Consider the following 27,827-nt stretch of genomic DNA (forward strand, 5'->3'; position numbering starts at 1 on the left):
TATAATATCACGACATATTACTGTCTGTAACTGTTTGTCACTAAAGCGTTTTCTAAGATCATAATGTCTGTTATTATTATTATTATTATTATTATTATTTTACACACACAATAAGCGCATGTGCGTAAAGTTATAGTAAACCATCCCCCGCCTTTTTTTTTTTTGAGTCGCCGGACCCACCCACCTCCTGCGTTCCGGGACCTCCCACTTCACAAATTAAGCACTGCCTAAAATCACTACATAACTTATTTAAATAACTATAGGCCTATCATTAATAATAAAACACAGGTCAATCAAGTTTATCAAGCTGATGATTTCACTCCAAATCAGCAAATCCATTGAATTCCTCATCCTCGGTGTCGCTTCTGAACAACTCTGCCAACTCCAGCGGCAGATGAAGCGCCGTTTCCTCTTCTTCTGCGTGGCTGTCGTCAGACTCAGCATCAGCTCCAGTTATTCCGCGGTGAAAAAAAAAACAAAAACATATATACGTCGCACCGGAGTATAAGTCGCATGGCCAGCCGAACCATGAAAAAAAGTGCGACTTATAGTCCGAAAAATACGGTAAGTTCATGTCCCCATTTCAGTACCCATAAGCGTGGAATCACTATCTATATATATATATATATATATATATATATATATATATATATATATATATATATATATATATATATATGGATAAGAAATCGCAATGCTGTGTTTGCTTTTTCTTTCAGTACTTTTTTATTACAAAAGCAGACACATTAAAATATGACAGTTTAATTAACTGAAACTTGTACAAAAACTAAGTTAGCATTTTAAATGCTGACTGCAACATTTGCAAAACTTTTACAAAGGTACTTAAAATGTCCGACACACGGACTTTTTGTAGTTCTAAATTGACTGTTAGGCCTAGTTCGGATGAAATTACACTATTAAAATGATCACTGAATGATTTGTTTTTCTGAATCTTTACTATTTTGTTGTTCGCTAGAATACCATTTTGCGATTTCACACTTAAGCAAATGTTTGAAAACTCCGGATCTCCTTCCTTCATGGTGGCTGCCATTTTTTTGTGCCGCACGGCGCATGCGCAGAGCTGATTCAATTCTATATTCTGCGCGGAATGCAGGGCTTTCCACAAGCGCCGGCTGCGGCCATACAGCCGACTACTACACAATTAAGTCCAGCCGGCTACTTTAATGACTTATTTTTGTAGCCCACAGGCTCTAAATATTAATTTTTGATTTTAATAAAATTAAATGTTTATCTAACGGACTGACAATAATGTCAAACTGAACCACACTCATTTAAGTTGTGAGTCGCGCTGTTTGTACCGATGATAACCACAAATTCCCCGCCGACTTCGTTGATCAAGGGAGAGTAACTCATCCGCGGCCCCAACATGCGGTGTGTGTGCGTGCACTCGGCGGAGGCAGTAGTGTGTCGGGGCCGTCGGAGGGAACAGAAGCAGAGATAACATTTTGTCTCCGGTAAACCAGTCTTCTCTCGTTCAATTACGTGCTGGCATCAAAAGACGCCGTTGGTTGTAAATGAACCCAAACTGAGTGGTTGGAGTGTATTTTCATACACAAATAGAGAAATGTTGGCTGAGTGTGTAATTGTGTAGCCCCACTGCAGACCGTTGTCGTTGTTAATTCATAGCATGCTCAGCTGCGTGAATGTGTCATGCACCGAAAATAAGAGATTTACAAGCCAGGAACGCCTCATGATGCAATACGCAAGAAAAGAAAGAAGATTTACTGCCATTTTACTTTGTATTTGAGTAAAGTGAATAAATAAATGGTCTGTGGAAAACGCATTTAATCCTGGGAACTGCGTGCACAGGAGTTTATTTTGTGTTTACCCCCCCGGCTGGCTACTTATTTGTCATGGCTGGCTAGTATGAGCCTTAGTGGAAAGCCCTGGGAATGCATAAATGTCAAGTTCGATTTTAGATTTACGAACCCGAAAAAAATGTTGAAAAACCGGTGTTAAAAAAAAAAATTTCAACCGCACAAACGGCACTCACCCGGCCGGTGGACCGGAAACGGAACATTTTTTAATAATGGCCTTATGAGGATGCAGTACTGGGGTGCAGACAAACAATCACTGATGAATATTTATAAAGCATTAATCAGATCAACCATAGATTATGGTTGCATAGTGTATAGTTCTGCATGTGCAACATCTCTCAGGAAACTTGATAGAGTTCAGTTTAAAGGTTTAAGGATTGCTATAGAAGCTATCAAAACAACTCCTACCTGTGCACTGTTAGTAGAAGCTGAAGAAACCCCACTTAAACTAAGACTTGATAAATTGTCCTTAACGTACTGGGTGAGACTTAAAGGGAGCATAAATAATCTTGCTGTATCAGTTCTAAATGAGTGTTGGGAATACCATTCAAAGAGTTCTGGTTTTGGATGGCATATTAACAATATAGGGGCAGAATATGGAATTCAAGATCTGAACTTGAGCCCTGCACTTGTGTTGGGTACAGTTCCTCCATGGGTGCTGCCTGTTCCATCCATTGAGTTAGAACTGCTGAATGAAAAAGCAGAGCAGCCTAATGAACAACGCCTTGCAGAATGCAGCCAAAGACATCTCATATCTAAATATTATGGTTTTATTAAAATGTGCTATCTTGCCAAAAGTATTTGCTCACCCATCCAAATTATCGGAATCAGGTGTTCTAATCACTTCCATGGCCACAGGTGTATAAAATCAAGCACCTAGGCATGCAAACTGTTTTTACAGTTTGGAGCTGGCCCCTTCTAGTCTGGTTAACACCAGACCATATCACAAGTGAAATATGGTCTGGAATCCGCCTATTGAATTTCTCGTAGGGGAGGTGTGGTTTACGATTGTCAACGGCCGTTTATTGGACGTTGCGAATGTCTATCATTTGGCGTATACGTAGCCCATGGCCAATCATGGCAGTTGTACCCGGTGACGTAGTTAGAGCGACGAAGAAAGACAGTAACGCCAAACGCTGTTCTTTTTTTAAAACAAAACTTTCGCTCTAAACTATTCAGAACAGTGTCTAAAGCTTGATCGAAAGTTTGGTTCGTATCGCTCGCCGCCATGTTAAATGTGATCCGTAAACAGTCCCAAATAAACTACAAGCTTCCGTTTGTCGAGTAGTACGCGTCACCGTCTTTCCACCCCTCCCCACTCTCTGATTGGCTCCCTAACTCAGGCGAGCCTTTAGACCCTGGGTGCCCACTACGTCGATCGCGATCGACCGGTTGATCTCGAAGGCAGGGATGTCAGATCTCATGATTGATATGTAAATATTAATATATTTGTTATGAAATTAAAAAAAAAAACGTCGTGGTCATTTTTACATGTAAACAAATTCGCTTTTTCCCTGAAGCAAAATGTCAGTCGAGCGCTGCGTCAAAAAAATTGTTACATTAGGTTACCATGACAACCAGCAAAATGAAACTGCTGGTTTCAAAGATGCAGCGCCGTGATTTAGGAAACTTCCGAAACCTCGCCTCGGAGCTGGAGATGCAAGGGAGGGCGTTTGCGCAACTTAACAGTGCGCGCTACACTGAGCAGATTGAAATTCTCCAGTCAGAGTTTGAGAAGCGATCTCAAGACTTTGCTTTGCTCGAGCCACTAGCTACATTCATGTGCCACCCATTCGGGGAAAATACTGAGGTGGATTCCCTCGCCTCAAAAGTTGCGGCACTGTTTCAGCTGAACACGTCTGCCGTGGAAGACGAGATGCTGATGCTGCAGTCTGACATCGAGTTGAAGTCCAGGGCGCATGGGCCGTTTTGGAATTTACTCACGGAGGCGAAGTACCCGAACATGCGGCAATGTGCCACCTCCTTAACCGCATTGTTCGGCTCCACTTATTTGTGCGAGTCGGCCTTTTCGCATATGAAGATCATTAAGTCCAAATACCGCTCCAGTACGTACGACGATCATCTCGAGGCCTGCTTGAGGCTCGCTACCAGCAGCTACTGTCCGGACTATGCAGCCCTCTCTGACTCCCTCCAGTGCCGATCATCATCGGATTAAGATCTGATTTAGAGCCTACATCAGTATGCTATGTATTAAAGTTGTGCTGTTGCTAAGTTCCACGGTAAAAAAAAAAAAAGAAAAAAGATATAAAAGAAGGAAAAATGTTTTTATATAAAATTGTTGTAAATGTCAAATCTCTGTCTAGCAGGCTATACAAAAGTCAATTGATGTGAACAAAAATGTTTTGGGGTTTACAATGCCTGTCTGGATGCATTTAACTTTTTTTTTCTAAACATAGCCCTTTTTTTTTTTTTTTACAGTGGGCTTGTTTCATGTTTACATATTAGTAGTTTGCGGTTTATAAAAATTAACAGTGATTTGAACAAAAATACGTTTAGGAGTACAAAGCTTATGCATTTAACATAATTTGAATGTAAATTTCAGTCACCTTTTTGTATGCATGTTTGCATATTATTAAACAAATTGCATATGAATGTTTATAAATCAAAACAAGTGTCATTATTGTTGTTATTATTATTATTATTATTATTATTAGTAGTAGTAGTAGTAGGCCTAGTAGTAGTAGTAGCAGTACTAGTAGTCATAGTAGGCCTAGTGGTAACAACCTAGTCCGAGTAGATCATATTAACATGGTCATTTTAAAAGCAGCTCGCGAATCAAAATATTGTGGGCACCCCTGCTTTAGACCATAGTTTCCATGCTGTCTTTTCAGATCGGAACGATTGTGCAAAGCAGCATGGGATTTCCCAGGCTAGGCCCCTTCCTCTTCCAACATGACTGTGCACCAGTGCACAAAGCAAGGTCCATAAAGACATGGATGACAGAGTCTGGTGTGGATGAACTTGACTGGCCTGCACAGAGTCCTGACCTCAACCTGACAGAACACCTTTGGGATGAATTAGAGCGGAGACTGAGAGCCAGGCCTTCTCGTCCAACATCAGTGTGTGACCTCACAAATGCGCTTCTGGAAGAATGGTCAAAAATTCCCATAAACACACTCCTAAACCTTGTGGACAGCCTTCCCAGAAGCGTTGAAGCTGTTCTAGCTGCAAAGGGTGGACCGACGTCATATTGAACCCTATGGATTAGGAATGGGATGTCACTTAAGCTCATATGTGAGTCAAGGCAGGTGAGCGAATACTTCTGGCAATATAGTGTATTTACAGATGGGTCAAAAGATCCACAAGATGGGCATTGTGGAATTGGGATATATATATATATATATATATTCCCAAATTCAACAAAAAAGTATGTATATAGGCTTAGCAACTTTTTGTCAATATATTCTATAGAATTAGCGGGAATAATAACTGCTCTGAGATGGATTGAAGAAGTCAAACCACTAAGATCTGTCATATGTACTGATTCATTGCCATTGTTACTCAGCTTTGAAACAGGAAACTCAATTGATAATAGAGGCAAGACATGTTTTATTGAATCTTAAGAACCTTGGATTATTAGTTCAGTTTTGTTGGGTTCCAGCCCATGTTGGGATTAAAGGAAATGAAGTGGCTGACAAAATTGCTAAGAAAATGCTGGAAAAAGAACAGATAGAAATTTGAAATATTTCAATGGGGAAGGGAGAAGCTACTGTAAATCTAAAATAAAAACAGAAGTTCTACTTAAATGGCGAAATGAATGGAAGGTAGAATTCAATGCAAGGCATTATCATGAGATCCAGGAAAATGTTTGGGGGGAAAAGGATAATATCAGGTCTCAACAGAAGGGAAGAGGTGGTATATAGTAGACTAAGATTGGGTCACACAGGTCTTAATGGCACTCTACAGTTAATAGGGAAGAGTAATGGTTTAATGTAGTGAATGTCATGTTCTAGAAGATGTAGTTCATGTTTTATTTAATTGCAATAAATACACAGAACACAGACAGCAATGGAGAGAAAGAGAGGCTGATAATGGAATAGAAAACATCCTTAAGGAAGAAGGAATGCAGAGAGATAGGATCAAATCCCTATTTATTTATCTTAATGATACAGGTTTAATTAAAAGGATCTAGGATCCTTTTTATTTTTTTTCTTAAACTTCAGATAGCCATGATAGTCTGCTAAGTCCCTTTACACATTCCTGTACAGTAGGTGGCGGTATGCACCAAAGAGACGTGATCCGTCAATAAACCAAAGAAGGAGGACCCTGACTCTGCAACACTACTAAGCAAACAACATGAAAACCAAGGAGCACTCCAAACAGGTCAAAGTTGTGGAGAAGTATAGATCAGGGTTGGGTTATAAAAAAAAGTAAATAAAACTGGGTAAATATGGGGGGTTTTTTAAAAAAAAAAAAAAAAAAAAGGGAAGGCTGCCCACCAAAACTCACAGACTGGGCAAAGAGGGCATTAATCAGAGATGCAACAAAGACACCAAAGATAACACTGAAGGAGCAGCAAAGGTCCACAACGGAGATGGGAGTATCTGTCCATAGGACCACTTTAAGACGTACACTCCACAGAGCAGGGCTTTATGGAAGAGTAGCCAGAAAAAATTTTTTGCCTAAAGAAAAAAAAAATAATAATAACGAAACACGTTTGGAATTTGCCCAACAGCATGTGGCAGACTCCCCAAACACATGGAAGAAGATTCTCTGGTCAACTGAGACTAAAATGGATCTTTTTGGCCATCATGGGAAACACTGTGTGTGGTGCAAACCCATCACCCTGAGAACACCATTCCTACAGTGAAGCATGGTGGTGGCATCATCATGTCGTGGGGATGTTTTTCATCTGCCGGGACAGGAAAGCTGCTCAGGACTGAAGGAAAGATGGATGGCACTAAATTCTGGAGGAAAACCTGTTTGAGTCACCCAGAGGTTTGAGACTGGGACGAAGGTTCAGATTCCAGCAGGATAATGACCCTAGACATACTGCTAAAGCTACACTGGAGTGGTTTAAAGGGAAACATTTAAATGTCTTGGAATGCCCTAGTCCAGGGCTTTTCAAAGTGGGGGGCGCCAGAGTTCTTCGGGGGGGCGCAACGTGAGAGACAAAATGGATCGATTTTTAGTACCTAAAGCTACAGGGAGTGAGGAGACGGCCAAGCAAAAAAACAGAGCCTCCAGGATGTTGCGATTTGCAACTTCAGCGCAAATTCAACCAATCCCCGCGAATTCAGGGCGGTGTTGCAATTATATCCAATCACCACAACTTTCCCGCAAATTTGACCAATCGTTGGCGTCGTCTTGAGGCGACATCGACAAACTACCTTCCGCCTTACTTCCGGATGTCTATGTTCAAGAGAAGCAGCATGCGCACAGTGTTGCCAGATTGGCGGTTTCAAGTGCATTTTGGCGGGTTTTGAACATATTTTGGAATGGAAAACGTCAGCAGTATCTGGCAACATTGCATGATGTGCGAGACAATGTTTATATAGGCTTAAATTCTGTTGCTGAAAGTGTGTTATGTTTACAGTGAAGGACTGTGTGCACTTTATTTTTTTTTACTTAATACAAGAAATTAATGGATGCCAACATTTTTGCCAAAATGGTATTTTATTTTCCATTGTTTAGGCAGCTTCAGCATCATACTGTGAGATTCTGTTCAAATTGTTTTTTTTTTCTTCTATGAAGCCTGAGCCATTTATTTTATTAGTTTATAATTACTGTTTAATTTAGTATTCAGGAGAGACTGCCTGCACACAGTACTAGTATTAATAGTTTTTTTTTTCTTACATGAAAGCTGAGGCATTTATATTATATTTTAAGGTAACTTCATGTTGTGCTGTGAGGTTCTATGCACTAACTTTTGAACCAACAGGTGCATTTGGATCAGTAAAGCCTATTTTTCTGCATTTTTGTAGTCCTGGTAATCTTTTATATTGGTAAAGTTGTTTATAGGACCATTTCTCAGTGTCTTTGTTTTTTTTAATCAATAGTTTTTCAGTAATAACTTAATATTTAACATATCACTCAATTTTAATCACAAAAAGAGAAAATCGCAACAATTTCTCGCAACTTTCACTTCCTCCCGCAATGTAATCACAACAAAAACCTAAACACCGCAACTTTCATCGCAATTTTTGTTGGAAACCCCCGCAACATCAGACATTTTAGCCCACAACAATCACAAAAAAGGCCCGCGGAATCCTGGGGGACTGGAAAAAGAAGGAAGTATGACCACGATTATTTAAAGTTTGGATTTTCATGGACTGGATCTGAAGATGCTCCACTGCCACAGTGTGTTGTCTGCCAAGAGGTGCTAGCTAACGATGCTATGCGATGTTTAAAATGTGTAAAACAAGATGTTTTAAAAAGCACAGATGTTTAAAATGTGAAAAAGAAAAAAATAATGTGTACAACAACCATTTTTTTTTTAAATACGAATGGAACATTAAGTCTAGCAACAACAAAAATTGTAAGGGGGGCGCTGTTGTTTATTTGCTCTCTGGGGGGGGGGCTGACTCTCCCACACTTTGAAAACCCCTGCCCTAGTCAAAGCCCAGACCTCAATCCAATTGAGAATCTGTGGCATAACTTGAAGATTGCTGGACACCAACGCAACCCATCTAACTTGAAGGAGTTGGAGCAGTTTTACCTTGAGGAATGGGCAAAAATCCCAGTGGCTAGATGTGCTAAGCTAATAGAGACATACCCCAAGAGACTTGCAGCTGTAATTGCAGCAAAAGGTGGCTCTACAAAGTATTGACTTTGGGGGTGAATACCTATGCACACTAGATTTTTTTTTTTTAAATCTTAATTATTGTTTGTGTCACAATAAAAAATTTGCACCTTTTAAAGTGGTAGGCATGTTGTGTAAATCAAATGGTGCTAATCCTCCAAAAATCCATTTCAATTCCAGCTTGTAATGCGACAAAACAGGACGAACACCAAGGGGGATGAATACTTTTGCAAGACACTGTACAGTTAAAAAGGCGCAGCTTTACACAGAACTAAAAAAAAAAAATAATAGCACTTTGTGAGGTTGTATTGTATGACTACGCAGCTTTGCAGTCGTACCTGATACTTCTTTGCCTGCTCCTTCAGGATGGTGACGGACTCCTCCAGTGACAGTAACTGTGCAGGACTGTGGTGCAGCGGAGGAAGTTTGGCAGCTGTGATGTCATCGAGGTGCTTCCTGTCCCTCTGTCTCCGAGCCTCAGCACTGAGGGGGGTAACACTGCCAGGGGATTGACCAGGAGACGGAGACGCTGACTTCACTGGCAGTCTGAGATGTACAAAATATAATAAGTTATATTACACTAAAATGTGCTTTACAATATAATGCTGCCTCAAATAATATCAAAACTGGCAAGGAAGTCCCTCTTCCAAAAAGTCTAATCCTTCTTGTTACAGATGTGTGTGAAATTTCCTTGAAACATGCATGATACTGCCCGAAGTATGTGGACACTTGACTAACCAAACCCACAAGTTCTTAATGAACATCCCATTATAGATCTAGTCCCTGTTTTGCTGTTATAATCACCTCCACTCCTCAAAGTCTTTCCACAAGATTTTGAAGCGTGGCCGTGTGTTCGTTCAGCATTAGAGCATCAGTGAGGTCAGGCACTAATGCTGGGTGAGGAGACCTGGCACGTGGTCAGCGTTCCAGTTCATCCCAAAGGTGTTCAGTGGAGTTAAAGTCATGTCTTCATGGAGCTGGAGCAGAGCACTCAACTTCTCCCACTCCAACCTTGGCAAACCGTGTCTTCATGGACCTCACACTGGTATAGTGGAACAGGACTGGGTCTATTAGTTCCACTGGAGGGAAATCTTAACGCTACAGAATACAAAGACATCCGAGACAATTATGTGCTTCACACTTTGCGGAACAGTCCGAGAAAGAACCGCGTATGGGCTAGGGATGTTAACCGATGACCGTTTGACCGGTGGTTGACCGAATCAACGTCAACCGGTTAATTTTTTTTTGGTTGTTGGTGAAAAAAAAAAAAAAATCAATCGTTTTGAAGCTGCCAATTTTGGAGCGGAGAACCTGGAATTCTGTGTTGTAAACGCTTGGGGCATGCCATGCGGTGTAAGGACGACAGCTGACAAATCAGAAACTCCCATTCAGTCATGTCCCGCCCTCCCGCCCCAGTTAAAGACAGCTGACAAATCAGAAACACCCATTCAGGTCATGTCCCGCCCTCCCGCCCCAGTTAAAGACAGCTGACAAATCAGAAAACACCCATTCAGTCATGTCCTGCCCCAGTTGAACACAGCTGCCACTCGGCAAAAGAAAAAAGTGTAGACACAGGCTTTTTAGCTTACAAATTACTATTCTGTTTTTTTTTTTTTAATTATTATTAGAAGGCACATGGAGTTTAGTCCTGCCTTGGCCAGTGCATTCTGAAAGTATGTTTCGGTCTGTAGCCAACAATGCATGTTATTGCAGATCATATCTCTCCACACAAACTAAAGGCGCAGATGCCGACTTTTTCACGGACTGTAACGGCATTTGCTTATGTAGTAATTTTAATATAGAATTTCTCATCTCATCTCATTATCTCTAGCCGCTTTATCCTTCTACAGGGTCGCAGGCAAGCTCATCTTCGACTCGTTCAGTATCATGCTAGCTGAATGGAATATATCTGGTATACCACTCAGTGCTAGCCAATATTATTTACATAATAACCTCGACTGTCTATTATTCATCAAGATTCACCTCACCTTCGGCAAATAATTGTTAATTATGGCATGATTAGCGAGCAAACTTTGTAGGTTTAACTAATGTACTCCAGTCAAGCAATAATAATAATAATAATAATAATAATAATAATAATAATATACTCCCAACTGAGCTACTATTAACAAGTTGTTTCCTAAATTGTTAAAGACTTTAAAAATATTTTACAATTTATATAACAGGCTTGTAGTCTGACTCGTACCCTAATTTTAAAGACTTGTGACTTGACCTGAGCACTGATGACTCGGACTCGTGCATTAACTGCATTCAGACTCGTCAATTGGAGACGAGGACTCTGATTTTTTCTTTATTTTTGTAACATGCCATAATAATTTGGCATAAGATATTTATATCTACATTAATTTTTGTACTAACTTCGTGCAAGTGTCACACCCGCGCACCTTGGTGCGTGCATCAGATAGACTCTCGGACGGTGCACGTGTGCGCCGTAAACGATTCACACCTGCACAGGATTAAGGCGCAATCAGTGCACCCATGTAAAAACCGTGAAAACACACTTACATTGCGAAGTATTGAGTCACGTTGCTGACACATTACCAGGGTTTCCCATACATAGACCATTGTGTGGCACAGCGCCACACAATGGATTCCTATCGCCACACAATCAGACTCGCGATTTTCATCTAAAAAAAATAATAAATTCCGTTGTGTATTGTTCCGTTCATTCATAATGCTCTTTCTTCTCGTTCACATGTGCACACACCCACACACAGAGACAGTGAGAGAGAAAGAGAGAGAGAGAGAGAGAGAGAGACGGAGAGGCGTGTACACAGGCCTGCCGTTGGCCTGTTAGGCTAATAATAACGCAGCCTTCCCGATTCGCCTCCGACCCCTCATTTTAAAAGGTAGCCTACGTCGTGCTCGTGATGAGCTTTATCACAGCCTTCTTGGCTTACAGGAAACGGACATCCCTGAGTCAGGCTATAAACCAATTTTGATGCATACAGCAGCAGCTTGACGCGAGGAACTGGCCTTATTGCATTATCCCGTTTATCCCGCTTCAGTAATGACTTCCCTTACGATAGGGCACTTGAGGTTTTTTTTTTTCAGGAAGCCACGCAGAATTAAATGTTCTGATAGGGCATGCAGGCTTTGCACCAATTAGGGTAATGCCTTTCATTATTGTTAGTTGCCTTGGTGTTACCTTAAATGGTTTCTTACATCTAATTATGATATTTTATTTTATTATACTACTTATTTCATTTTAGTATTGGTTGAGGTAAGTGTTGAGTTCAATATTTGAAATAAAAACCTCCAGCTTGTTTTATGCAATTTATTCCTTGAATGTCAACTAAAGAATGATTGAAAGATTACCACCAAAAAGGCAAAAAACTAAGGTAAAAACCAGAGATGCACCGATTGACCGGCTGCCGATTGGAATCGGCCGATTTTCACGTGATCGGCCATGACCGGCAACCAGCCGGTCAAAATTAAAATATGCCGATTTTCTGCCAATCAAAACTTGTGTATCACAGAGATGAAAGTGGAAATACTCGTAATTCGCAACTAAAAAGACTGCAGCTACACTGGCAGCTTCAACATGCTTTCTAGTGCGATTGTGTTGCGCTTGCACAGAACAGTGTCAGTCCTGCGCGCCTAACGAGCTCCGGCGCGCGCCATTAACAAAAACAAAAAATTCACTATATTTGGATATCCAAATATAGTGAATTTTTTTTTTTGTGCCAGATATTGGATGTGAAAAGAAGAAAATGTTTGTGGTTGTGTGAATTTCCCATTACAGGAATTAATACGTTAGCCTATTACCAAACATCTAGTTAGATTTGTACAAAGAGAGAAAGAAAAAAAAATGCCTTTTTGTTTGTTTTACAGCCTTGGTTGCACTTGATTGCATTGGAAATTACTCTACAAATACACATTTGACAAAGATGATAGAATGGCTATGGTATAAGTATGACTGGAAATTATTTTTGTATTTTGATACTGAATGAAGAAATGGGTTGTTCTATAAGGCATAAGTTTTCAGATCTAAATAGGCTTATGAAAGTGTGTTCCATAGCAGTAGGCAAATAATATATGAGGGGGAAGTTGTTTTTGTGCCAGATATTGGATGGGAAAAGAAAAAATGTTTGTGTGAATTTCCTATTTCAGGAATTAATATGTTAATACCAAACATGAAGAAAGATTTTGCAAAGAACAATGTCTTTGTTTGTTTTCAACCTTTGAGGTGTTGAAAATTTATTACTGAAAATCTGGCAGAATGTTCTATTAAAGAAAAGATAAAAAGAAAATAGTCTTTGTGTGTGCTGTGAAGTGGTTTGAAAAAATGAAATCGGTATCGGCCAAAATCGGTATCGGCAGGTCACACTCCATGGAAAATCGGAATCGGCCCAAAAAATTGCAATTGGTGCATCTCTAGTAAAAACTAAACTTTAACTTCAATTTTGGTGAGTAATTTTCATAAATTTAAAAGACGGGTTTTCCACCAACATCAAGCCCAGCAAACTAATGGCCTGCCCTGTAATGTAAAGTTGGGTCGAGGAATGAAACCAGGCAGGGTTCTGGTAAAAATTGTTTTAGCTGTCTTCTCTTAAAGAACTTAAAAGAATTTAGATTGAACTGAATCATCTCAAATGCTTCTTGTAGCTTTAAAATAGTCCCAGCAGGTGACTCTGAAGAAAAATACTGTGTGTTTGAACACCGCCCGCTGTAAACACTTTGCATACACCCCAATGACTGACTCCACCAACCGCCACGACACCACCGCGCACGATTCCCTCATCGGCACAGTGGAGCACCACAAATTGCTACCTGGTCTGTGGGAAACACTGATTACCGAGCCTTATTTCCTTGTTTGGGTTCCTGACCCCTGATTTCCCGTTTCTCGTCTTTGATTCTACCGAGTCTACGATAGCCTGTTTGTGCCTCGCTCGGCCTGTTGCCCGTTTCACCGTTTTACGATTTTGCCTGCCATTCTGGATTGTTTACCGTCTTCACTTGTATTAATAAACACACCTTCTGCACTTACATCCGTCTCCCAACCAGCTCTGACAGAATACTTCACACTCCCTGATAAAGAGAAGCACATTCACCTGTTCATACATCATGTTCAGAAACAAACTAACGTTAATGGCGCTGAAACAGCCACCGTCGCATGGTGCAGGTGGAGTCTTGTTCTCGGACTCGACTTGAATTTTTTTTTAATGAATTGGACTTGACCTGAACGCTGGGGACTCAAGACTGGACTCGAACTTGAGGTTTAGTGACTTGACTATGACACTGTTATATGGCATGTAAGAGAACCAGAGGACACCACAAGATCTTTGTGTAAACAACACGGGTAACCAAGTGAGTAATTTCAGAAAAAGGAAGACCTCAGCTCAGCGACCACACCGGAAAAACGTGCCCTCACACAAACTATTAAGGCAAATGTATAGTACACACACACACACTATCAGGATCTCAAGCTAAATGCTAGAGTACGTCACTGAAAGAAAGGATCGCATCATAAATCTTTACTCACTGATTGGGCCTGAATCGAGGTTTAGTCACGTTTTCTTCAGATCTCTCCAACACTTCGATGTAATGTGGCTTCTTCTGCTGCTGGGAGCCTAAAAAAGGATTTCTAGCCGAGTCTCTGGGAGGAACGGCGTTCTCCTCGGATAAAGTGACCCGTTCAAACGCCACCATGAGATCCGTGTCGTTCTCTCCATCTGCATTCCTCGACGCTGCGGTCTCTCCCATCTCAGTGTTCTCTATACCGAGCGACTCGGAGCCGTTTTCACCATCCACTCTGCTCACAGCTTCCTCCAGGTGCGATGGTTCTGTGTTCATCGAGTCCTCGTTTTTTTTACGCCTTCTTCTAGCAGTAGGTAGATCAGTGGAGACGACGTGCTGGCGCTGAGTAAACGCCTGCTGGTATCTGGCCTGAAACTCTGCTCGCACAGACACCAAGCTGGCCTGCTTCGTCTCTTCTTCTTCCTTATTTGCAAGAGCATGGTGAACTTTCTCCACAAACTCAGAAATCTTCTTTCCTTTGTCAGGAAGGGTTTGAACGAACCGCCTGCAGAGACAATATTAATTATTTCATGTAATAGTTTATATTATTTACAGTTGTATACGAGGCACGTGTCAGGATTCACTTAGCTTTATATCCAAAACCTGCTGTATTATTCGCATGGATGCCCCAGTCTGATGGATGCTCCATCTTCCTTAGCAGTTAAGAGTTAAAATAACACACAGTACCCTAAAACATGATGACGATGTGTTTGTCAATATCCAATTTTAAAATGATACTCAATTAATGATACCCAGAACTGGATGCTATTTAATACCTAATTTTAACCAGAGGAATCATTTGAGTGGAAAAAAAAAAGTGTACTTTGTAAGTGATTCATATCACAATACTCTCGGTTATACACAACACAACGTTACTTAAATACTGAATAATATATACATATATTATTTACCAGCTGGGAGTTCCGTATCGTGAAATACCGTGACTGAGGTCTTGAAAGTACTGAGCGAGGCCCTCTGGGCCGAGGTCAGTATTCAAGGCCGAGGTCACGGTACTTCACCATACGGACCGACCTTAAGCTGGTAAATAATATATTTATTTTTTTCTTTACCAAATTCTAAGATAAAACAAGAGCGCCCGAAAGGGAAAACCGAGCCGAGCCGCCATTTTGAATCCTCATTCACGGCTGTAATGCAAATGGCTTCCTCCTCGGTATACAAGTGCACTTCCATGGCAGGAAATAAACTACATTTTGTCACCTATGTAGTCCCCTAATTATACAAAATTGAGTCATTCAGGATTCAGCCATGTTTTTGCTCGGCGTTAGCAACAGTTACAGGTTTTTAGCTTTCTCCTGAAATGTTTTCTTTTATTTCTTCTTCCTCAGGGTAGTAAAACTCACTTTTGCTGTGAACACTGTCGTTATTGCTATCCATGCTGTAAAATTAATGCTATTCTCCTGAGAAATCTCATCTCATCTCATTATCTCTAGCCGCTTTATCCTTTTACAGGGTCGCAGGCAAGCTGGAGCCTATCCCAGCTGACTATGGGCGAAAGGCGGGGTACACCCTGGACAAGTCGCCAGGTCATCACAGGGCTGACACATAGACACAGACAACCATTCACACTCACATTCACACCTACGGTCAATTTAGAGTCACCAGTTAACCTAACCTGCATGTCTTTGGACTGTGGGGGAAACCGGAGCACCCGGAGGAAACCCACGCGGACACGGGGAGAACATGCAAACTCCGCACAGAAAGGCCCTCGCCAGCCCCGGGGCTCGAACCCAGGACCTTCTTGCTGTGAGGCGACAGCGTTAACCACTACACCACCGTGCCGCCCCCTCCTGAGAAATGCTGGCAAAAATTTATAAGATTTTTGATAATCTTAAATAAATCTTATTTAAATAAAAAAGAAATGTTGGCAAAAAATGCAACTATGTTTATTGCTGTTGTGAACGAGCGAGTCGCCAGAGATCCATAACCGGGGTCCGTATCATAGGATACGGACCCGCTCGCCAGCCAATCAGAGCGCAGGATTTGATGGCAACCAGACCGTGAAAAAAATAAAGTGCAATATTTCCTATAATACAGGAGCATAATATATGGGCAACCATGGTCTAAAGGTTAGAGAAGCAGTCTTGGGCCCAAAGGGTCACTGGTTCGATTCCCTGGACCAGCAGGAAAAATCCATGGCTGAAGTGGCTTTGACCAAGGCATCTTAACCCCCAGCTGGAGGCGAGATACGTGCGTGTTTGTTGTACATCGCTCTGGATAACAGCGTCTGCTAAATGCCTGTAATGTAACATTAAGCTACGGTCACACAACAGTTCACGATGGGTTATCAATGAAAATGAGGCGTTCTGGTGATGATTCATGACGATATAGAGGTGAGCTAAAAGTTGTCGTCACACAGCAGGCCAACACTTGACTGTCACCCTTTCGTGCGCTCGCTCTCGGGACCCAGTCATTACAAGAAACACCCGATGCCGATTTGTGCGTGATCAGCACGCATATATAAGGACACTGTTTTCACAGAGACTTTGTAAAATATCATTATCACGTTTGTTTTTAGCCATGTTTACGACTCAGCTTTTTTTTTTTTACACTCTGAGCTTGCCTCATGTTTTGTTTTTGTAAATATCACACCTGCACTTAAACAAACACACTTCCTGCACTTACATCCATCTACTGCCACATACCTGACAGAATACTTCGCAAAGTCTTTGTGTCCTTATATGCGCGTGCTGATTGCACTCAAATCAGCATCAGGTGTTTTCCATATCGACCTGGGCCCAAGAACGTGCTCCGAAGGATCCCCGTGAAGTCTCGGCAAAAGTTTAGCTCTGCCGAGTCGCTGTGTTGATAAGGCTCCTGTGAGCATCAGGGATATGGGATTTGAGACAAAAACATCTCAAGAGGCTCGAAGAAGGTTCCAAATTGAAACCTGCACAGACACGGGAAGAACATGCAAACTCCACAGAGAAGGTCCCCATCGGCCACCGGGCTCAAACCCAGAACCCACCTGCTGTGAGGCGACAGTGCTAACCACTACACCGCCGTGCAGCCGCCCCCCCATGACAAAAACATCTCATCTCATCTCATTATCTCTAGCCGCTTTATCCTTCTACAGGGTCGCAGGCAAGCTGGAGCCTATCCCAGCTGACTACGGGCGAAAGGCGGGGTACACCCTGGACAAGTCGCCAGGTCATCACAGGGCTGACACATAGACACAGACAACCATTCACACTCACATTCACACCTACGCTCAATTTAGAGTCACCAGTTAACCTAACCTGCATGTCTTTGGACTGTGGGGGAAACCGGAGCACCCGGAGGAAACCCACGCGGACACGGGGAGAACATGCAAACTCCACACAGAAAGGCCCTCGCCGGCCACGGGGCTCGAACCCGGGCCTTCTTGCTTTGAGGCGACAGCGCTAACCACTACACCGCCCCAAAGATGAACTCTTTTGATGAAAAATAAGTTTGAATAATTCTAATGAGTTTTATAGATGATAAAATTCTAGTCTGCCCTAAGTTTCTTCAGAGAACGTTTTGATATGCAAATGACCCTAATATGAATATGCTAATTTGTACAATGACGTTATCAGGCGACTTCTAAGGACTGCCTGAACCGCCTTTTACCATCTTCCCCTGAAAAGAGCTGGCAGTACTGACAGTATTCTATTGTTCATCCTCATTTCAGTTCAATTCTCCTGGTTTATGTTTATATTGAAGAATGTCATTTAAAACAGTATTTAAGGCACTGAAACATAAATCATGTTAAACTCCACAGAACAGCAGAGCTGGAAACAACAACACCATCTCTCAAACGAAACCTAACAGGTTTATTTATGTATATAAAACAAAAACCCGCACACTGATCTGTTTATAAAGAGCTGAAGCTTTGGTAAACTGACAACACTGTCCACTTCCTTACTTATTATTTAGTAACTTCTCTTGTCGTGTCAGTATTTCACACAGCTGCACTTTACTCTTCCTCTCCAGGTCACCGATTAAACCCTGAGGCTCCATTGTAGCTCACTAAACTAAACCGAGACCAAACTTTAAAAACAGACTATAAATTAAAACCTCAACAGCGATTTCATCCATGTCTTCAATCTGACTTAATTTCCCATTTCGACCAGGTACACGCCAAAACGCGACTATCAGAGCATCTTCTTCTTCTTCTTCTTAATGGCAGATTATCACAATCTGTGTATACCGCCACCTACTGTACAGGAGTGTGTGAAGGGACTGGACAGATTCTATGTCAGATTACTAGGCTACAAAAAAAATAAATAAAAATAAAAATTATATTCTTTTCATTAGACCTGTATCATTAAGATAAATGATTAGTGCTTTAATTCTATTTCGCTGTATTCCTTCTTCCTTTAGTATGTTGTGAATGTCTGAACCTGCTTCAAGCTCCAACCATTTCTGTCTTTGAGAACTGTATTTACTACAATGGAATAAAACATGCTCAACATCTTCCTTAACTCTACATCCTTGACAAAGACCATCACTTTTACCTAATATCTGTAATGTTGCGTTAAGACCTGTGTGTCCCAGTCTTAATCTTGTATATACTGCCTCCTCATTTCTGTTAAATCCCATTGATGTTATTCTTTTCCCCCATACCTGACTCTGCATATTAAAGTATTGTCTACCTTTGGGTTCTGTTTCCCATTCTTTTTGCCATCTTTTCATAATCTCTGTTTTAATTAAGGCTTTAGCTTCTCCTTTTCCCAGTGGAATATAAATGTCTATCTGTTCTTTATCAATGAATTCTTTGGCTATGTGGTCTGCAATTTCATTGCCTTTAATTCCTATATGGGCTGGTACCCAACAAAACTCAATAGTAAGTCCCATATTCCTTATGTGAGCTAAGAGATGTTTAACTTCAATTACTAAGTCTTCCCTTGTTGAGTTACCTGATAAAAAACTTTGTAAAACTGACAATGAATCTGTACATATAACTGACTTGAGTGGTTTGATTTCTTCAATCCGTCTTAATGCAGAAAGAATTCCAGCCATTTCAATTGAGTAAACTGATAGGAAATTATTCAGTCTATAGCCGTATGTTTTTTTGAATTCTGGAATAAAAATTCCAATGCTACATTTACCACTTAATACATCTTTTGATCCATCAGTATAAATTTGGAGATATCCATAGAATGAAGAAGTCAAGTATTGTTTGCAAAATAATGCAAAACTCTTTTGATTTGGATAATCTTTCTTTACTTCTAGCAGTTCTATATTAACCTCGGGGGTAGGCAAAAACCATGGAGAGACACCACTTAAAGCTAATGCAGGGCTGTATGTTAATTCCTTCAAACCATACTGGTTTGCAGTATTATCAATATTCCACCCAAACCCATTACGCTTCTTGTAATATTCCCAGCACTATCAGAGCAGTTAGGCTGAATCCTAAATAACCAACTGAAGAGTGAATACTGCACTAGGTAGGGTGTATAGACTATAATATCGTGCCCTAGAAAGTGCATGTACATAGGGACTAGAAATCTGTTTGGTATTAAAGCAGCTACTTAAATGTTTAGGTGAAGTTTGCAATTATAACCCTATAACGGATTTCAAAATAAAAGACAGTTACTAACTACAGAATAATAGATTTCTAATGTCGATTTCTAATTCTATATCTCCCACATTGCACCTCTGATTGATTGATTGATTTTATTTAGTAAAATAATGCACAAAATACATAAATATAGTGTACATTAAGATACACGGATAACACAAGAAAGTGTATAACACTTATTTCCAATATGATCCGGCTGAATAGGGACCATATTTAACCATTTGTTTTATTTATTTAGTTTTCGTGTTGTATTTCTTTAGGAAACAAGCAAAAAATATTAAGAAAGATGGCTACTACTGAGGCAGCACGGTGGTGTAGTGGTTAGCGCTGTCGCCTCACAGCAAGAAGGTCTGGGTTCCAGCCCTGTGGCCGGCGAGGGCCTTTCTGTGCGGAGTTTGCATGTTCTCCCCGTGTCCGCGTGGGCTTCCTCCGGGTGCTCCGGTTTCCCCCACAGTCCAAAGACATGCAGGTTAGGTTAACTGGTGACTCTAAATTGACCGTAGGTGTGAATGTGAGTGTGAATGGTTGTCTGTGTCTATGTGTCAGCCCTGTGATGACCTGGTGACTTGTTCAGGGTGTACCCCGCCTTTCGCCCGTAGTCAGCTGGGATAGGCTCCAGCTTGCCTGCGACCCTGTAGAACAGGATAAAGTGGCTAGAGATAATGAGATGAGATGAGATGAGATGAGGTTATTATTGAATTGTGCTGCTAGTTTTTTATGAGCTTCTTTGCCCTCCAGGTGGCGCTGTGGGGGCAGTTCAGCATTCATGAAGTTTCTGGAAGTCATGAAGCAACAAACAGTTAAACATCTGGATAATCCCACTTAAACTTTAGCTTTGTTTTTGTTTGTTGTTGTGTAAAATGGTGTAAGCAGTCTGATTATCTCTGATACATGTTCTTTCTAGAACATCAGCTGTGTGTGAAATGTGTTAAAAACTGCCCCAGAATATACCTTCTACTGCACTCTATTCCTTGTAGTATGCAGATATAACACGCATGTGAGAATTTATTTGGTACAGTGTCTTGCGAAAGTATTTATCCCCCTTTGCGTTCATCCTGTTTTGTCACGTTACAAGTTGGAATTAAAATGGATTTTTGGAGGGTTAGCACCATTTGATTTACACAACATGCCTACCACTTTAAAGGTGCACATTGTTTTTTTTATTGTGACACAAACAGTAATTAAGATGGAAAAACAGAAATCTGGAGGGTGCATAGGTATTCACCCCCCAAAATCAATACTTTGTAGAGCCACACTTTTGCTGCAATTACAGCTGCAAGTCTCTTGAGGTGTGTCTCTATTAGCTTAGCACATCTAGCCACTGGGATTTTTGCCCATTCCTCAAGGCAAAACTGCTCCAACTCCTTCAAGCTAGATGGGTTGCGTTGGTGTACAGCAGTGTTGTTTTCGTTAACGATGACTATGACGAAATGATTTCGTTAACGCACTGACTAAAACGAGACAGTGACAAGCTAAACAGAACTCTTTGATCACAAAAACATGACGAGACATAGCTGTTTTTGTTGACAAGACGAGACGAAAACGTTAGTGGGTTGGCTATAGGACTATCAAAATGCATAGCGTTTCCTCCAACGGTGCGTGCAACCTGTCTGCCAAATGCTGAAAATATCAGCAATGCACCTGCATCCTGTCCTTGTTTGGTCACTCCCACCACCGGGCATGTCCGGGCACAGTGCACAGTTCAAGGACTATGGCGGCGGCAACGCCAGCACAAGGGCTTGGTGAACGGAAAAGACAGGATTTATGGACATACTTTACACATAATCCAGCAGAAAATAAAACGGAATGCCTTGTAGTGGGAGACAGAGGTACACGCTGTGGCTATAAACTACGTGGCAAGAATACGACCGACCTCAAGAGTCATCTAAAGGGTCACCATGCTGCTATTTCTGCGATGGTAAGTTAATGTTACAAGAAGTCCTGTTAACAAATCATGTATACGTTTGCTAGCTTTGGTTAATGCCACTCAACAATCGGGCTGTGATGAATTTCCTATGAAGTTTTCCAAAACACCGTGACCTGGCAAAAATGAATGGGACCGCTAGCTTCATGCTCAAGTTGGCTTGGTTAAGCTAACTTAAATTCAATTAACATGTCATGAGTAAAACTTGTCCTGCAGGGATTATTGGTGGGACAGCAACTGAATGCTTTGTCATATATTGGCCCACATTTGAGTTACTGTGAAACATACGGGGGGAAATGTAGCTTTTCAGACCTGTTGCTTTGCCTTAATATGTCTAAATGAGCAGCAGCACACCTGGCTACTCTAACGTTAGCAGCATGTTTAGCCATCATATTTACATTAACGGACAGCGTGGTCATCTTCTAGTTGTGTGTTCATCATGACATGTTTGTGCTCTATCAGCGCATTGCGACATGTTAAACGGAGGCAGAAACACAAGTCTGTGAACAATGGAGTATACACACTAGACAGCGTTTATGTAGACAGACATCCCAAGTCTCCCGGAAGTTCCGGGAGTCTCCCGCATATTGATAGTGGCTCCCTGATGCCCGCAAATTGGATAATATCTCCGGGAATCTAGAGCAAGCGAGCAAGAGCGTGCACGCAAAACATTAATGTCTGCATCGTGCATATGATGGAGTGCACGAGAGAGACTGTGCGTGTGCCTGTTCATGTAGCGCATGCTAGACAAAGAGCAGCCTGATTGGTTTACAGACATCCAAACTCATTTCAGGGAGGTGTCGTGACACCCCCCCACTGATGGGAAAAAAGTCATGCGTCACGACACCTCCCTGAAATGAGTTTCTGCAGGTTGGGATGTCTGTATAGAGAGCATACACACTAGACAGCGTTTATGTAGAGAGCATGCGCACGAGACAGCGTTTATGTAGAGAGCATGTTATGCACAACCTGTCAACCTCGAGTACAATTTCCTATCTCTGTATTGGCCTAATTTAATGTTTTAAAGTAATAATTTTTTCGACTAAAACTGGACTAAAACCCTTTTAGTTTTCGTCGACTAAAACTAGACCAAAACTATCAAGGATAGAATTGACTAAAATGTGACTAAAACTAATAAGCATTTCATCCAAAAGACTAAGACTAAATCAAAAATGGCTGCCAAAAACAACACTGGTGTACAGCAATCTTCAAGTTATGCCACAGATTCTCAATTAGATTGAGGTCTGGGCTCATATACATCCATTCCTGTGTTTCAGGCCTGCAACACACTCCAAAAAAGTTGGAACGGGGATGATGTAGCGCTAGTAATGAAGTAAAACAGTTAAATAATGATGTGCTTTGAAATAGATGATGTCAACAGATGATTATAATCACGAGTTGGTACAAAATCAGTATCCAAGAAAGGCCAAGTGTTTCAGGAGCAAAGATGGGCTGAGGAACTCCAGTTTGTCGACAAATGTGTGAGAAAATTATTGAAACGTTTAAAAACAATGTTCCTCAAAAAAAGATAGGAAGGGATTTGGATATTTCACCCTCTATGGTGCATGAAATGATTTAAAGAATCTGGAGGAATTTCAGTGTGTAAAGGGCAAGGGCACAAGCCTAAGCTGAACACCTGTGATCTCCGATCCCTCAGATGGCACTGCATCAAGAACCGTTGTTCACCTATAGCTGATATAACCACATTAGACTGGTACCAAAATTCAAAAAAGTGCTTATTTAAGGAGTTAAAGGCATTTTTGAGACAAAGTCGGCAAACAGTCTTATTTTGTCAATTTGGGTGTGCCGAATTCAAATCTGCAATATGCTGAGCTCTATCTGACCTCTGTTGACCTCTAGAGGTCATTGAACTTTGGGCCTGTAAACGTCTCAGCTGAACCCAGTTTCTCAGCTTTCTAAGAAATGAAATGTACTAAAATGATTAATGAAGTTAGCAAATGGCCTTGTTTGTTAAATGTTTGGGTGCTGAATTCATTTTTCATTTGTAAAACGACATATGACCTGGGCGGCACGGTGGTGTAGTGGTTAGCGCTGTCACCTCACAGCAAGAAGGTCCTGGGTTCGAGCCCCGGGGCCGGCGAGGGCCTTTCTGTGCGGAGTTTGCATGTTCTCCCCGTGTCCGCGTGGGTTTCCTCTGGGTGCTCCGGTTTCCCCCACAGTCCAAAGACATGCAGGTTAGGTTAACTGGTGACTCTAAATTGAGCGTAGGTGTGAATGTGAGTGTGAATGGTTGTCTGTGTCTATGTGTCAGCCCTGTGATGACCTGGCGACTTGTCCAGGGTGTACCCCGCCTCTCGCCCATAGTCAGCTGGGATAGGCTCCAGCTTGCCTGTGACCCTGTAGAAGGATAAAGCGGCTAGAGATAATGAGATGAGATGAGACATATGACCTCTGATAACCTCAAGGTCATTAAACTTGGCCTATAGGCCTATGCATTTAACGGCATTTTTAAACTGACTTTACTCCCCCAAAAAGAATATGAACAGACAAAACACAAATAGAAAGGAACAAATACAACATTAAATGCCAGTCCATGTACATGTGACTTACTTTTCACAATGAGAATGCCTAGGTGATCACCTTACATAACATTGCATTACATTTAGCGGTTACTGTTTATACAAAGCTACTGAAAAAAAGGACAGATTCAGCAGCATACAAAATGTGGGGGCATACAGGGTATACAGGTTAATCAGGGTTAGTATATATGAGAGTTTTTTTCTTTGTTGTTTGTTTTTTGTTTTGTTTTAAACGGGGTAAAGCCTTTACAAAAAACAAACAACAAAGAAAAAAACTCATATATACTAACCCTGATTAACCTGTATACCCTGTATGCCCCCACATTTTGTATGCTGCTGAATCTGTCCTTTTTTCAGTAGCTTTGTATAAACAATAACCGCTAAATGTAGTGCAATGTTATGTAAGGTGATCGCCTAGGCATTCTCATTGTGAAAAGTAAGTCACATGTACATGGACTGGCATTTAATGTTGTATTTGTTCCTTTCTATTTGTTTTTTTGTCTGTTCATATTCTTTTTGGGGGAGTAAAGTCAGTTTAAAAATGCCGTTAAATGCATAGGCCTATAGGCCAAGTTTAATGACCTTGAGGTTATCAGAGGTCATATGTCATTCTACAAATGAAAAATGAATTCAGCACCCAAACATTTAACAAACAAGGCCATTTGCTATCTTCATTAATCATTTTAGTACATTTCATTCCTTAGAAAGCTGAGAAACTGGGTTCAGCTGAGACGTTTACAGGCCCAAAGTTCAGTGACCTCTAGAGGTCAACAGAGGTCAGATAGAGCTCGGCATATTGCAGATTTGAATTCGGCACACCCAAATTGACAAAATAAGACTGTTTGCCGACTTTGTCTCAAAAATCCCTTTGGGTGTCACAATTCTGGATTTTGGTACCAGTCTACATGGGCTTGGGATTACTTTGGCAAACCTTTGTCAAGTGCTACGATACAGAGTTGCATCCACAAATGCCAGTTAAAACTTTACTGTGCAAAAAGGAAGCCTTATGTTAACTGTGTTCAGAAGCACTGTCAAACATCTCTGGGCTCGGAGGCTTCTAGGATGGACCATCACACAGTGGAAATGTGTATTGTGGTGAGACAAATCAGTATTCCAGGTCTTTTTTGTAAGAATGGATGCTGTGTGCTCCAGACCAAAGACAAAAAGGACCATCCAGCCTGTTACCAGCAACAAGTCTAAAAGTCAGGGTCTGTCATGGTATGGGGTTGTGTCTGTGAACTTGGCAAAGGTAACTTACACTTCTGTGATGGCAGCATTAATGCAGAAAAGTACATTAAGATTTTGGAGCAACATACAGTATGCTGCCTTCAAGATGACATATTTTCAACAAGACAGTGCAAAACCACATTCTACACAGGTTACAAAGGCATGGCTGTGGAAGAAGAGGGTGCCTGTCTCCTCTGTTCTCCTTCTTTTCAAAATTCTCCCCAATGGAGAATGTGTGGAGAATTTTGAAAAGAAAAATATGACAATGATGACCCCGTACTGTTACACAACTTAAAACCTGTTTGTAGGAAGAATGGGACAAAATAACACCTGAAACACTTCATCACGTCTTGTCTTCAGCCCCTAAGCATCTTCTAAGTGTTGTGAGAAAGAATGGAAACATTATAAAGTGGTAAATGCTTTACTGTCCCAACTTTTTTTTTTTAAATGTGTTGCAAGGATCAGAATTGAAATACAGTGTCTTGCAAAAGTATTCATCCCCCTTGGTGTTTGTCCTGTTTTGCCGCATTACAAGCTGGAATTAAAATGGATTTTTGGAGGGTTAGCACCATTTGATTTACACAACATGCCTACCACTTTAAAGATGCACATTGGTTTTTTTATTGTGACACAAACAATAATTAAGATGAAAAAACAGAAATCTGGAGTGTGCATAGGTATTCACCCCCTTTCGTATGAAACCCCTAAATAAGAGCTGGTCCAAACAATTCACATCATAAGTCACATAATTAGTTGATTAAGATCCACCTGTGTGCAATCAAAGTGTCACATGATCTGTCACATGATGTCTGTATAAATCAACGTGTTCTGGAAGGACCCTGACTCTGCAACACTACTCAGCAAGCAACATGAAAACCAAGGAGCCTCCAAACAGGTCAGAGACAAAGTTGTGGAGAAGTATAGATCAGGGTTGGGTTATAAAAAATATCCCAAACTTTGAATATCCCACGGAGCACCATTAAATCCATTATAGCAAAATGGAAAGAATATGGCACCACTACAAACCTGACAAGAGAAGGCCACCCACCAAAACTCACAGACCAGGCAAGAAAGGCATTAATCAGAGATGCAACAAAGACACCAAAGATAACACTGAAGGAGCTGCAAAGATCCACAGCGGAGATGGGAGTATCTGTCCATAGGACCACTTTAAGCTGTACACTCCACAGAGCGGGACTTTATGGAAGAGTGGCCAGAAAAAAAGTCATTGCTTAAAAAGTCACATTTGGAGTTTGCCAACAGCATGTGGCAGATTCCCCAAACACATGGAAGATGATTCAACTTTTTGGCCATCATGGGAAACGCCATGTGCGGAGCAAACAACACTCCCTGAGAACACACCCTGAGAACACCATTCCTACAGTGAAGCATGGTGGTGGCAGCATCATGCTGTGGGGATATTTTTCATCTGCAGGGACAGGAAAGCTGGTCAGGACTGAAGGAAAGATGGATGGCACTAAATACAGAGCAATTCTGGAGGAAAACCTGTTTGAGTCGGCCAGAGGTTTGAGACTGGGACGAAGGTTCACGCTCCAGCAGGACAATGACCCTAAACATATTTCTAAAGCTACACTGGAGTGGTTTAAAGGGAAACATTTAGATGTCTTGGAATGGCCTAATCAAAGCCCAGACCTCAATCCAATTGAGAATCTGTGGCATAACTTGAAGATTGCTGCACAACAATGCAACCCATCTAACTTGAAGGAGTTGGAGCAGTTTTGCCTTGAGGAATGGGCAAAAATCCCAGTGGCTAGATGTGCTAAGCTAATAGAGACACACCCCTATGCACACTCTAGATTTCTTTTTTTTTTTCATCTTAATTATTGTTTGTGTCACAATAAAACAACAATGTGCACCTTTAAAGTGGTAGGTATGTTGTATAAATCAAATGGTGCTAACCCTCCAAAAATCCATTTTAATTCCAGCTTGTAATGCGACAAAACAGGACAAAACACCAAGGGGGATGAATACTTTTGCAAGACACTAAGTGTTTATTTTGAAAAAACTATAAAATTCATGAGGTAAAACATGAAATAATGTGCTGCTGTTTGGTTTTGAGTGCAGTACAGGTCAAAGGTTATTTACAAATCATTGTTTTCAGTTTTAATTTCAATTCAACATACCGTCCCACCTTTTGGGGTTGTAGTTCTGGAAAGAAAATGTTGAGCCAAGTGCAAAATGTTTGCACATTGTATTCTCCTGGTTCTTTAACGGACACTGTATCGGCCTTGCAACATCTTGGAACGTTAGCAATGGCAGCTAAGTGCTTTAACACAAGTTCACATATCAGAGCAGCTGATAATCCTCTTTATTTATAGGACTGCTTTTAAAAATGTCCCGTCACTTCCCAAGAGCAACATGGAGGGAGTTTGGCTCACTGTTTATTCACTCGAAAAGCCATCCATCCATT

General features: G+C 41.2%; 1 protein-coding gene across 3 annotated transcripts in view; it reads right to left on the reverse strand.

Annotated features, from left to right (window-relative positions):
- The window catches only part of polr2m (RNA polymerase II subunit M), a 33,091-nt gene extending 14,801 nt beyond the window's left edge, over positions 1-18,290 (reverse strand). For 2 of the 3 annotated variants that reach the window (XR_009651731.1, XM_060911434.1), the window contains exons 1-3: positions 18,047-18,290; positions 14,108-14,647; positions 8,940-9,147 (exon numbers count right to left, since the gene is read on the reverse strand). Coding sequence is in view for 2 of the 3 variants with exons in the window: in XM_060911434.1 (XP_060767417.1) it covers positions 8,940-9,147; positions 14,108-14,647; positions 18,047-18,141 (843 nt within the window). In the remaining variant the exon portion in view is untranslated. The remainder of the gene's footprint in view (positions 1-8,939; positions 9,148-14,107; positions 14,648-18,046) is intronic. The other variant, XM_060911436.1, reaches the window with a different exon arrangement.
- Positions 18,291-27,827: the final 9,537 nt, after the last annotated feature.

The sequence above is a fragment of the Neoarius graeffei genome, chromosome 27 (genome assembly GCF_027579695.1).
Source record: "Neoarius graeffei isolate fNeoGra1 chromosome 27, fNeoGra1.pri, whole genome shotgun sequence".
Lineage (NCBI taxonomy): Eukaryota > Metazoa > Chordata > Actinopteri > Siluriformes > Ariidae > Neoarius > Neoarius graeffei.